This window comes from Alligator sinensis, unplaced genomic scaffold (genome assembly GCF_000455745.1).
Source record: "Alligator sinensis unplaced genomic scaffold, ASM45574v1 scaffold503_1, whole genome shotgun sequence".
NCBI classification, from domain to species: Eukaryota; Metazoa; Chordata; order Crocodylia; family Alligatoridae; genus Alligator; species Alligator sinensis.
In genome coordinates, this window is record NW_005842933.1 from 418762 (window position 1) to 432030 (window position 13269).

General features: G+C 43.0%; 1 protein-coding gene across 3 annotated transcripts in view; it reads left to right on the forward strand.

Moving 5' to 3' along the window:
- The window catches only part of SMYD2 (SET and MYND domain containing 2), a 42198-nt gene extending 30445 nt beyond the window's left edge, over nt 1-11753 (forward strand). For all 3 annotated transcript variants that reach the window (XM_025192487.1, XM_025192488.1, XM_025192489.1), the window contains 4 exons: nt 3499-3619; nt 6451-6625; nt 8613-8721; nt 11311-11753. In XM_025192487.1, coding sequence (XP_025048272.1) covers nt 3499-3619; nt 6451-6625; nt 8613-8721; nt 11311-11391 — 486 coding nt within the window. In that variant the 3' untranslated portion in view covers nt 11392-11753. The remainder of the gene's footprint in view (nt 1-3498; nt 3620-6450; nt 6626-8612; nt 8722-11310) is intronic.
- The last annotated feature ends 1516 nt before the right edge of the window (nt 11754-13269 follow it).

Genomic DNA, 13269 nt, shown 5'->3' on the forward strand with positions numbered 1-13269 from the left:
ACCAGGAGGGTTCTGCTGGAGTTTAGGACTTAATCCTAAACCTACGGATGTCTATACTTTGGCTGCTGACAGATGTTCATTTAAAGGCACAATAAGCTCTGATCCTCAGTCCCAACAATCATGCCTCCTGCCATGCCACACATGCATGGCAAGATGTGCAATATTGGGATTGTGGTCAGATCCAAATTATGCCGTACTTGCCAGTGCAGGGGGAACCTAGGATCATGATCCTGGACCCCCTCTGTATCAGGAAATTGAAAGCTTGTGCCCAACAATCACCTGATGGTCAGCTGACTGTGGAAATTTATTGGGGCTGGTTTGAGCAGTGGTGTGGTCTGTGTGGCCTTTGCTGGGGCCAGCTGAGATGCCAAATTGGTCCTTCTGCCACATGTCCAATTCAAGGCATGATGGAAACCATCCACAATACTCTTATGCATTTTGTGGAATAATTTTATGGCTTATTTCTTGTTCTATTGTGCCATTAGTTGCCTGAATGTGTGGCCTGATTACTATTTAAGACACAATTAGCTGGTTAATTGCATCTTAAGTGTAACATCTGCCAAGGGTCTTTGATACTAAAGGGTGCAGCCTGAGGATCATTTGTGCTGAATAGTTATCCCAGCATGTTGACGTGGATTATTTTTTCCTGTGTAACAGCATAAAAATTAATGTATTGCACAGCTCTGTTCCACACCTATCTGTCCTGGGATATAATGATGAGACAGCCTCCTGTAAAGCAAAGTATTATTTTGTTTACAATAAAAATAGTTTAGGTAAATGCCCGTGCTTGTTTTACTGTTTGTCAGGCAATTTCCACATGGGAATCCAGGTAGGTATGAACATCTTATAAGCTGCTCTCCCTCCCATTCATACTCTCCACCTGGAATATTTCTGTCATCTTAACTGAGGAACCATTTCTCCCTCATGCTTTAGATGGCACCTCTTTTAAGGCTGTTCAGTCCATCTGATCTCCAGTCTCCTGCTTAGCTAAACAACCAACCTCTCTTTTTTATTTATTTATTTTGCTTAGGAGATGGGGGGCAGGGGGGCATGCAGCTACACATGTACTTTACTGCCGAGTAGACTAATTAGCTCTGCAGTAAAGCATTGCTGTCTACAAGTGCACCAGTATTAGAGCACAGTGTGCTAATTAACTCTGCCGTAAAATATTATTGTCAGGGACAGTACTATTTTATGGCAGAGTAATTCACTTTGATCAAACGTGCGTGTAGATGGTGACTGCGGGTGATAATTGTACCCAGTCAGCCCAGGGAGCATGGGGCCAGGCCTGTGCCTGCCACCTAGCACAGCTCTGCACATTTGGTACTCTCCTGCCCCAGCCAGCTTTTTCCCTGCTGACCCCCCTCAGCCTGCTGCCAGCTCAGGCCTGCTCCACCCTGGCTCAAAGTGCTGCTGTCCCAGGCACACATGTAGACACTGCGCCTAGGAGCAGTGTACTCTGGCTCAAAGTACTCCAAAGTTTATCAGTTTGCATTAATTGCACGTGCAGGTGCACCTAGGATATAGGATCCTTGAAGTGAATAGCATCCTTCAGAGCTTGCAATAGCTCCATGAACTTAAACTGAGTTTCCTGAAATATAAACATAGAGTAAAATCTTGGCTTCATCAAAGTCAATGAGTTTTGCCTGTGGATATCACTGGAGCTGGTGTTTCACCTCAACAGTGTACCTGTCACGAAATAACCTGTCATTTTGGCCCTTCAGGTTATCTCCCACTTAGAAAACTGTACACCCTTGCCAGTAGCCAACATGAAACAATTGGCGCATGATGGGAAAAAGTTCTTCAATAAATTGGGGCTTATGCTGCAAATGATCATTTCCAAATTGCGATAGATTAATAAACTGGACTGAAAGCTAACAGTGGCTGGAGCTGAACAGCAGAAAATCAGCCTCTTGCAACTGAACTTGTGAAGATGCCCTTTTTTCTGTAAATCTGAAGGGAAAGTGTGGAATATAGAATGGAATCTATTTTCCATTGAGTTAAATTTCTTGATGGACCTAGAGTGTCAGGATTTTTAGTTTGGAGATTTAGATAACTAACTTCAATAACAAGTAGTGAAAATTTTGAAAATGTGAAGAATGTCTTCAGTGACTGGAGAAGCACCCAAGTACTGTTGTGAAGGGCACTGTACAAATGTGTATTATAACAATTCTGCAAAACTAGGGATTATTGACAGGAGGGAGATTCCAGATCAGTTGATCAAGTAGATGGGGAACCGTAGACATGTCCTGTGCTGTCTCATTTGAAAACACTGAGATTGAAGAGTTTGAAATTCTGTGTTCAGCTTTGTGCAGTAGGTGAGACTAGATGATAATTATGGTTTCTTATGGCTTTAAGATCCATGAAATCTTTCTAGTATAACCAAAAGCAGATTTTTCCCTTATGGCTCTAATTTTAAATGATGGGAAAGATGAATTGAAAGAAGCTTAATGCAGTTTTTTTGTAGTTTTGATTGACTCTTTCATGTAGGTTGCACTGTATGCAGTAGATCTCGTGAAAATTCACTTTGTTAGTTTGCAGACTGTAATGCACACAGTGCTAGACAGTCTCTGTCCTTTTTAAAAATCTGTATCTTTATCTAGGCTCGAGACACCTGACACTAGTAATTCATGCTGACAAGTAAACTGGAGTTCACAATAGGAAACAGCATTACAGGGTAGTAATTTGGGAGCTTCTGGAAGTTCTGTAGAAAGCATCCTAACTTCCAAATGCTGATTCTTTTTACCCCTTAATTTAGGACATCCCATGGCCTTCCTGAGGGGGCAAATGGGCAGTTGCCCATTGATGCAAAGATGCGATCCATCAGGATGTGTCTGTAGTAGGTGAGAAGACCATTACAGAAATACTGACTTCATGGAATGGTTTTCTGTCTCAGGGTGTAGCAGACCCCCAAATCACAAGTGATTCTGGGAAAACCATTCTGCCACATCAACTTATGAAATTCTCCCTGTGTTATTGGTTAGACCAGTGCATATTGGGATTAATGAGGCACTTGTTGTCCAGTACTATCTGAGCATTCAGATAGTAAATTATCAAACTGTCTGAGCTTCTGAGTAATTCCGTCATGAAAGCACTGCCTTTAGCGAGACCTCTTCCTCCACCACAAAACAGGCCTGTTTGTTTCTTTTCAGTGGAATGGGAAGCTGCTAGTTGGCTCTGAGCTGAAAATCCTACCCTAGTTGCAATCGGCTCATACAACCAACGTTTGTAAAACACCTTGGAATGGCTTTTGCAGGTAGTCATTTTCTAGGAATTTGGAAGCTCAGTGCATTCCCACTAAAGTTTTATGGAAAAATTGGAGGTGTATAATTTACCTGTTATATATTTTTTCCATCTAGAGACATCAGTAATTCCTTCTGGGGGAGCCAGGGTCCCATCCATGCCTTTGAGTTCACTGTGATGGTTTTTGAACCCCTATGTATTCATGTACTTTTGTTGCCTTGGATTGCATTTTTAACTTTTCTCTGTTTCTTCAAGGATAAAGAAAAACTGGAGATCCGCAAATTGAATGATCCTCCATCAGCAGAAGTTGTACAGGGCATGATCAGATATGCCAGAAACATGATTGAAGAATTCAGGAGGGCCAAACATTATAAATATATCCTTTGCCTTGCCTTGTCTCAATCTTGCCGTTTCTGGCTTGTCTTGTAATTCTTAAATATTTGATGTCAGGGTACTTGTTTGCTTGGAAGCTTCTTGGGGGAGTTTTTATAAGTATTTAGAAACTAGACTTTCTTGTTCTCTTTTTTGTTTCTGTAAGAAATTGAAACTACTTTTCTTTGGCAGGGTTGGGGCAAGAAAGTGTGTGGGGGTGTGTATGTGTAAGAAAGAGACTGTCGGGGTATTGTATTGCTGCACTTGGTCTGTATGGATAGTGTTGTGCTAAAGGATGCTTATTTCTCTTTTAGAGTGGTATAGTTCCTGTCTTGGTTCAGGCACATTGTAACAGATAGAAAGTAAAAGATAGATTCATCACACCCCAGAGCTGGCTGGGTTTTTGGCTAATCTACATTTTAGCACTTTTTAAGCCCTTAGTGGAAAAATAAAGAACTGAGGTGGCACTGAGACCAAACCAAATCTTTAAAATGTGTTGAAGTGGTTAATAAAGTTAATGAGAGCACATTTAAAAGAAGCCAAATATTGGTGGCCTAAAGATAAGGGTCAGTGCAATAGGCAGCAGTGTTTTAGGCCTGTAGCCAAGCCATTGAGGCTAATTACTAACCACAAAAGTTTCCTTTCTTTGATGTTCATGGTGAGTCTGTCAGTCCTTGTTATAGGTCATAATATTTGAACCAGCCTAAGACCTGGGTGACTTTTTATGCCTATTTACACGAGGTCTGCATTTAGTCCTCTGGTTTCTCTGCCTATATTGCAGCAGTTTGGCCCTTTGGAATACTGTCTGGGCACTTAAAACGGCAGTCCATGGATGCAGAGGGAGCAGGGGCCCACAGCTGATGTTGGTGTGTCTTTCTAGCTGACATGTCTTTCCAGTTGACCTCACCTAAATTAGATTTGGGCTGCATAATGTGAAGGGGTAATGACTGAAGATAGAATTTTAATGATAAATATGTTTATAGGAAGTGGGGAGTGAGTGGGAACAGTGCTGGTGCAACACAGAGGGACAGCAGCATCTCTGTGGAGCAGCAGGTGTGAGCACATTGGAGCCAGTAAAAATAAAGCTGATCCCTGTATGCCTCGTTACATGCTGAGTCTGGCTTAGCAGTGGGCGAGATAAGTAGGACCCATAGAAATCTGTTTCCACTGATAATTAAATTGTAAATTCTTCAGGACAGGCATTGTGTCTTTAGATGTGTTGCATGGCACCTAGCAGAGCTATTCCTCAGTTGTGATGGGAGCCTGTGGATGCCCACGTAATAGAAACATGAAGTATAACAAAAAAGATTGTTTGAGCAGATTAACCATCCACCTGAACTGCTTGGTGACCTTGATGCCACTGTGTGACAGGAGCACAGCTCGGGTTCAAATGTAAGCCGGCTAACAATTACATTAAGGAGGAACTGGTCAGACTATACAAAAGGAGGAGAGAAAAACAGCTAGCTGATAAGCCAAAAAGAGTTGTGCTGGGAGGAAAAAGGCTTGTTTAATGTTCCTGGATGGAGGCACTCAGGGTTTTAATTTTTTAATTAAGAAAATTACCTTTGGAATGCTTAGCAGGGGTGTGTGTGCGTGTGCTGGTGCATATGTGCAATATACGAGCACTTCCTGAGCCCTTCCAAATGCTGTAAAAACTAACTAATCTTCACAGTGCCCAAAATGCTATTCCTTGCATAAACTGAAGCACAGAGAAGTGAAACTGCAAGTCCTTCACAGAGCCTGGATTGATAAGATCTCTGGAGTTCTTGAGTTTGGATTTTATCCTGCATCCTTTCTGCTTAGTACAGACATTTGCAGTGCCAGTTACTATGAAGAGTAAAGAGTTGGGGTGAAGTCCTGGCTCCACTGAAATCAGTTGGTGTTTTGCAGTTCATGGATGCCAAGATTTTACCCTAATATGGACAGTCACAGCTCCTGAAGTGTGTTTGAGATAGCTGAACTCTCAACACTAAATACTCAGCATTCATCTAGTTTTGAAATGATTACACATTATTTGTTCAGACCTTGTTGCCATTTGAGTTTTATACTTTAACAGCAAGGTGTCTGTGTAGATCAGGTTTGAGTCCAGTAGCACTACAGCTTTTTGGTTCGTTGGTCATTTTGGAGGCAGAAGGAAAAAATAACTCTTGCCATTCATTGCAGAGCATTGCCATGAATTGCCATGAATTTTGATGTGGAGAATACTGAAGCATTTGTGGGGCTAAGTGAAACAGGCTACTGAGTTGCACCTCCTTTGGACCAAATAAGCTCTGTAGTTCCCCTTTTCCTAGGGATGAGTAAGAAAGGAGCTGGGGGAATTTATAGACCTATTCCCCCACCAAATATGCCACATTACTGAAGAAGTCTGCATTAAGATCTCCAGTCTGGGTTCTGAAGTGGTGGGGGAGGGGGTGAAGGAAAGGGAGAGAGGGAGTGGGGAAGTCATGCAAAAAAACCCCACACTTTATCTGGAGTCACTGAGACTTGGAACCCCTCAATACCATTTTAGAATAGAGTTGTATCTAGGGCAGCAGTTTTCAGCCTGTGGTGCATGGACCCCTGGGGGGCCACAGACTTTGTCTAAGGGGTCTGCAAAAGATGACTATGATCAATCAAAAGTGTGCAAATACCCACACTTACAATTCAAAGGGGTCTGCACCTCCATTTGAAATTTTTTTAGAGGTCTGCAAATGAAAAAAGGTTGAAACCCACTGACCTAGACAATAGCTTCTGTCCATTCTTCGCCAGATAAATACAAGGTGAATCTCCTTTACCTGTATAGCAGCAGTATTCAATTAGAGACTATTCATTGTATTTTCCTTGACTTCGTGGTACCTCCTAGTGAATTACTGGAGGTTTGTGAGCTTAGCCTGGACAAAATGGGCTCAGTGTTTGAAGACAGTAATGTTTACATGTTGCATATGATGTATCAGGCTATGGGAGTCTGTCTCTACATGCAAGACTGGGAAGGTGCATTGCGCCATGGGCAAAAAATTATCAAACCATACAGGTAATTTTTGAGGCTGCCTTTTTAATTATGCAATGCCTTCATATAAACATGTATTTTAAACATAAGGACAGACATTTACCTGATTGCACAGTGTATAAATGCACCACACATGATGAACTGCTTAGTAGTGAAATGCTGTTACAAATCCTGTTTTAGAACTGCCCATTGAGCCAGATTCTGATCAGCATAACTGCAATCGGAGCACGGCCCGAGGTATTTAGCAGTAGGGCTGTGTGAAGCTTCAGTTGCTGATTCGATTTGGCAGAGATTTGGCCCTATTTGGTGGCGGAATCTCCGAATTGAATCAAGCATCCGACGTAGACACAGCTTTATGTGGCGTTTTTTTTTTTTTTCTACATACCTCAAGGTACCAGGCAGCTCGTGAATACTGTGATGGTGGGGCGGATGGAGCGTTCCATGGCAGCACGTGGTGGGGTCCCCAGCGCGCTTGGCAGCGGACCCATAAGTAGACCAGAAGCATTTTCGGTCCAGTTCTGGGTCTGCCACAGAGTGTGCGGGGGACCCTCCCCTTTCCCCCCCGGCTCAGCAAATGGTGCCTCCTGGGTCTGGGTCCCCCCACAGCTGATCACCAAGCTGTGAGGTGCGGGTGCTCCTGTGGGTTGCTCCATCCGCCCCAGCATCCCAGTGTTCATGAGCTGGGCCTGGTACCTCAAGTTATGGCTGAATCGCTGATTCTCCAAATCAGCATTGAATCTTCAGATTTGAATTCGGCTGAATCGAATCGGGGCAGTGATCCGAATCACTGAATCGAATTGCTGTCCCCCGATTTGGGCTGAATCCAAATCGAATACAGCCCGTTTCGCACACCCCTATTTAGCAGCACTTGTCTTTCTGAAATTCCTGTCCCAGAATCAGAATGCTACAGGTTGTGTAATTAATATGCATAATATTATTATGAATTTGACTCTTCCAATTGGTTCACCTTTTTCATTACCACACCAGCTATTGCAAATAGTTAAAATAAGGCTGTTGGAAGGCTGGTTAGCATGGACTGAGCAGTAGGGGGAGCTGGTGTAAAATTTAGCTCTTCTTGCTGCAACTGAGTGTATCAACACCTAATGTCCTTGGCCTCCACTGCATGAGCTGGGGAAAATGTACTAGCTCAGGTTTCTTGCAGGGGGCAGTGTAGCATACAAAAACAAACACCCAGAAATTATCTTGGAGAGGAAAAGTATGATCTCCTAATCTTTGCTGGTTTCCCCCAGCCCACCCTAGGCTAGGCTTATAGTGGAGACCTAGTTTGTTATGCACTAGGTAGATGCTGGGGTCAGATGTGTGAACAGCAGCTGTCTCCCCAGTAAAGTCTCATCTTAAGGCCTGATTCTTTCCAGCTAGAAGAGTGCAAGCAAAGCTTTTTCTTTGGAGCTGATGCCAGTGTAAAGTTGGAGATTATCTGTCAGGGAGCAGTGGTACAGAGAGCGAGCCAGCACATTTTCTCTGGGGGTGAATACTATTTATCATCCCCATGACTTGCCTAGTTCCCGCTGGCTCACAGCCTAGCATTCCAGGTCAGCTGCAGCCCCTTCCTTGTGCTGCAATTGCAGTCATGATATACATGATAAATGCTCTGTGAATGCTTCATCTCTCCCAGATGCTGACAAAATCATGCCTTTTGCAATCAGGAGAGTGGCTCGCACTGTAGGTACAGGGTGGCTTAGAGCATTGCTAATGATAAAGCGACTTGTACCCTTTTAGCTGGCCAGATTAAATCCAGTGACTGCAAGTCACTGCCATCTGACAGTTGCTCAGAGGTCTGTGGTACTTGAAATGAATTTGGTGGCTTCAGTCCAGTTCCCAGTGGACAGATGTCGCCATCACATGAACAATGGGCACTAACCGTTGGCAGATGCAACAGAGAGGGCAAGGAGAATGAGCCAGCTTCTTACTCATTGAGCTGGGTAGGGTTTAAGGGAAAGGCTGTGAAACTGTTTGCAGGATGTGATAAAGTCCAATCTTTCTTTTCCAGCAAACACTATCCATTATATTCTCTCAATGTTGCCTCCATGTGGCTGAAATTAGGGAGGCTCTACATGGCACTAGAAAACAGAACTGCTGGAATGAAGGCTCTAAAAAAGGTACTTCCATCATATTGTGTAATTAGAGTGATTTAACTAAGCCTAACTGCTTAGTGATTTAACTAAGCTAACTGCTTCTTAACAAGAAAATGTAGCATGCATTAGTGCAGCAGCTCTTAATGTTCAGCCTGTTCTTTTAATTTTCTGTGAAACTGTGCAATTTCTACCCTTCTGTTTCAGTGCATTTGTGTAATGCTAGCTCTGTTCACAATGGGCCTTCAGGATACTCTCACTTCATAATCCTGCAGTGTGTGGGCATGTCTTGGGCATTTTAATGCAAACCAATAAACTCTGGGGCTTATTGCTTGTGCGCCTGGGACCACAGGATGTTGAGCTAGGTCAGAGCAGCCCCGGCTGGCGAGGGGCCCCGGGGGTCAGCCTGCCTGTCTGGGGCTGCTCCAACTGAGCTCTATATGCTGTGGAGCAGCTGGCTGGGGTACGAGAGTGCTTCACTGTAGGTCTAGCTAGCAGGCAGCCCCTGCACTGAAGCACCCTTGGGGCTTAGCCAGCTGGGGCAGTGTCTACATGCGTGCTGCTGCAGAGTAAAAAACTTGCAGCTATTTATAAGTACTATTCTGCTGCAAAGTAAATTATTTTGCTCCAGCCTAATAGGGGCACACATGTAGACACACTGTTTACTATGCAGCTAACTGGTCTACTGCACAGGAAATGTCTTGTGTAGATGGACCCCATTTATAGCATTTTCCTCCCTGGGTCAGTGTTCCTCTTCAGCTTGAGAAGAAACTACAGTCCTACTTTGTTTAGAGGCTGACAAAATGAGATAATCCTTTTTTTGTTGGTTTGGTTTTTCAGTAGCCTTGCCAGGGAAGCACTACACACTTTGTCTGTGGTTTATATCTTGCAATAGCTGTTAAAAACATGTTTCTATCGGGTGAATTGGTGGTTATTAGTGGAGTTGCATATTCACTGCTTTAAGCAGCAAGAATGCTGTCAGCATTGGCAAACATAACATTAAAAAATGTTTCCCCATTTTAATTTGATTCCATGCCCCCTTCCCTAACCTGTGGTAGATTTCACAACTTTATTTTTTTCTCCCCCTTTGATGAAAAGAGACATTTTACTTTCTTAAACCTCAGTGACCTAATGTATTGCTTTGGTGTGGGATTCCCTACTTTTGGCATTTTTTTTATCATTATTAAGCTTCAATTTTTCATTCCTCCAGCCACTCTGCCATGGTGATGGTGCCACAAGAATCTGCTTAAGTTTGGTTATAAAAACTTGAAAACATTTTTTTCTCCTTGCTGATAAACCAGGATGAGCCTGGGACTTGTGCCAGCATACAAGTTACAGACAGTTGCATAGGTAAAACTGTTGACACTGTCCGTTTCCCAATACAAATATATTTTTCTAATGACTGTCTTCCAAAAATTGCCTGCATGAACAATTGAACACACTGGCCATGGTGTCCCAAATGTGGTATCTTGGGACTTACTGGAAAACCCAACAAGTTGTCTACTTTTATTGCTTTACCCACAACTCAGATGGGTTGTTTTTTTTACATTTAATCCTCTCAGTATGAGGGGCAATCTGGGGTCAATTCTAGTTGCTGATCAGGTAGAAGCTGAGGTTAAAAGTGAGGATCATTGCAGTCCTGATTTACTTAAGGCAGTGGTGACTAAGTATTCAAGGCTAGCTTCTAAGATGCTGTAATACCTTACTTCATGGTGGCTCCTGCACTTGGCAGTTACCTCTTAAACCTGTCTATCCCACTTCCACTCAGTCCTATTCATTCAGCTCCTCTAACCTCCCTTTATTTCTGCCTCATACCTTGCCCATTTTTGAAGGTTGGTGTTCTTCTGCCCCCTTTCGCAGATTCATAGATTGCGAGGGGCTGCCTCTGAGCAGTCTTCATTAAATCTCATTGTAAAGCCCAGGTTTTGTTAGTGTGACAAGTGCTCTCAGGCATTTTGGATGCCATCAGATAGTTGGAACAGCTTGAATTTGTTTTAGATGTTACACTCCTGAGGTTCAGGTTGGCTTTGGATATGATTGAAAAGCACCTAGTCCAGCAGGGCCCTGATCCTGATTAGAGCCTCTGGGCTCAACTGCAATAGGAGCATATAGGTCATACTGAGACTTGCTTCCTTTTTGATGTATTGTTAGAGGAGCTGATGTGTAGTGGCTTACTGGATATCAGATTCACCCAAAGAACCTTCTCTTACTGGAGTAAGGCATTGTTTAATCCTGCTAGGTTCACTGTAGTTGAAGCCTTCAAGTAGGAAAATGGTCTGGAACCCAATTTTCCTATGTGGAGGGTAAGATGTTGATATTGAGCCGCTCTCCATGCTGGTTGGATCCTCTGCCAAAATGTGCCCTCCCTCCCCAACTTGCTTGCAAGCTTCCTGTCCTCCATTTAGCTGTGTAGCACCTGGTCCTTTAGGTGGAATTTTTTTTAAAGGTGTTGTATGAATAAAAACCTTTTATTATATAAAATTATGATAATCAGACTAGTTCTTATTGGGGACAAAAATCCCAAAAGGCCTCAGGCTATGCCAAACCCCTGAAGAGATGGCTACTAGCCTACTGTTGTTCGTACAATTGATTCCTGTCACCTTTTTCTTTTCATAGGCAATTGGTATCATGGAAGTAGCACACGGGAAAGATCATCTATACATTTCAGAGATCAAAAAGGAATTAGAGGACCACTAAGCCTTTGAATATATGCAATTCTTCAACTTTTACATAGAAGCCTTGTTACAGAAACCTGGAAGCCTTTGGGAGTGCTTTAAAAATTGCTGTAGTGTGAAAGCATTTCTGTAATATAATTGAATGACAAATGTTGTGCACTTTGGGCCTTGCATCTTGCATTCTGAGGCTTACATGAAATGCAATTCCTTACTCTTTACATATATTAATCCTTGATATTTTTTTAAGGTGGCCATTGTTCCATGCAGAGCAGACCTTTGACAGATCATGCGCAAAAATGACCAATCTTTTCTCTATAGGTTTTAATGTAGTATCTTATCAGTGTAAAAAGTTAATTAAATTGACATACAACTCTTGTGGCCCTACTGCTATGTTTCCTAATTGTTTGTTTGCCAAATTAGTACATCCACTTTTCTGAGCACTTTTTTGTGTCTGAATAAGTAGTTCTTTAAATCTGTCTTTCATAGTCCATTGTTTTCAATACTTTCCTCTGAAACTTACTTCTGTTCATACTGCTTTTATTTTATTTAAGAAACCCACAAGAGTTTGATTTATGTATTTGAGCTGGAGTGTCACTCTCTCAGGGAATGCATGTTCCAGGTAACACAGGACATACAGTAGTTTTGTCATTCCTTGGACAGCTGCTGCATAAGAGGTTGTCATTACTGTATTTTACTTGTGGAATCAAGGCTTGCGAAACTTTCCTCGGTAGCTTTTGCAAACTGCTTGCGACGGGAATACAGTCCATGATAGCCAGTTGAGGTCTCTTGTTAAAGTTTACAGGAATTACATCCATGTACAGGGGCAGGGACACTGCTCTGATGCACTGTAATTACAGTAGGTCAGAGCATACTCGATGAATGAAGTCTGCTGGTGCATGCTAAGTAGTGGTGTTTCAGCAGCCCCATGCTTCAAAATGGTGGGGGCTTTTAACCAGAGCTCATCAAACAAGCTTTAGTTAAAGCATCTCTGCTGCCATTTTGAAGTGTAGGATGCTGAATACATGAGACACTGCAGGTGCTTTAATTAGAGCGGCTCTCAGAGCTGCTGTCATGAAAGCCCCTCCTACTCCTCCCACTCCCAGAGCATGTGTAAACATGCCTCTAGTATTAAGGTAGATATAACCTCAAGGGAGCCTGATTTCCTACAGCTGGAGACCATGAGCACGAACTTTGTCAGGGAAGAAAAGGTGCTATAGCCCTTGAAGAAAGGGCTCAAATACCCTGCTGATGAATCCCATGTTCCCCATGCCATAAAGCAGCCCTTCCCTTTTTTTAGAGCTCTCAACTGATTAACTTAGTGGTTAGGGTACATTCCTGACACGTGGGGCACAGGTATGAATGTTGTTTGGGCTGCAGAGGACTTTAGAGAGGGTATCTCAGTTTTTGGGCAAGTGCTCTCATCACTGAGCTATTACAAAAAGGTAGGCAATATGAACCCCTGCTTAAGTCTGAGCCCTGCTCTGTTCCCTAGGGAGTTCAAGGCATTCACCTACCTTTGGGAGTAGATTCTGGATCGTGAACAGATGGAGGCATGTAGCCCTGAGTCAAATGCCTAAGCTTTGGTGTGGAACAACAGGTCAGACTTACCTCTGTGGTTAAGGTCTCTTATTGGCTTCCCACTTAGTGCACAGGGGTTTTCTCTTCTGTCATCCTTAAACACTTCAGGCTCTTTGCGCAGTGTAAAGAACCTAGATGCTAAGACTAGAGCCTTAAGATTGCACACTGGAGGCCTAAAATGAAACACTGAATGGTATCTAAACAGATGCACTATATTTAGCCTAGCTAGGGCCTCAGGATCAGCTATAAATCTCATTAGCCTCAGTTACAGAGCTGATGGCTGCAAGTATAAAACCCCAATCATTATATAGGAAGGAAAACA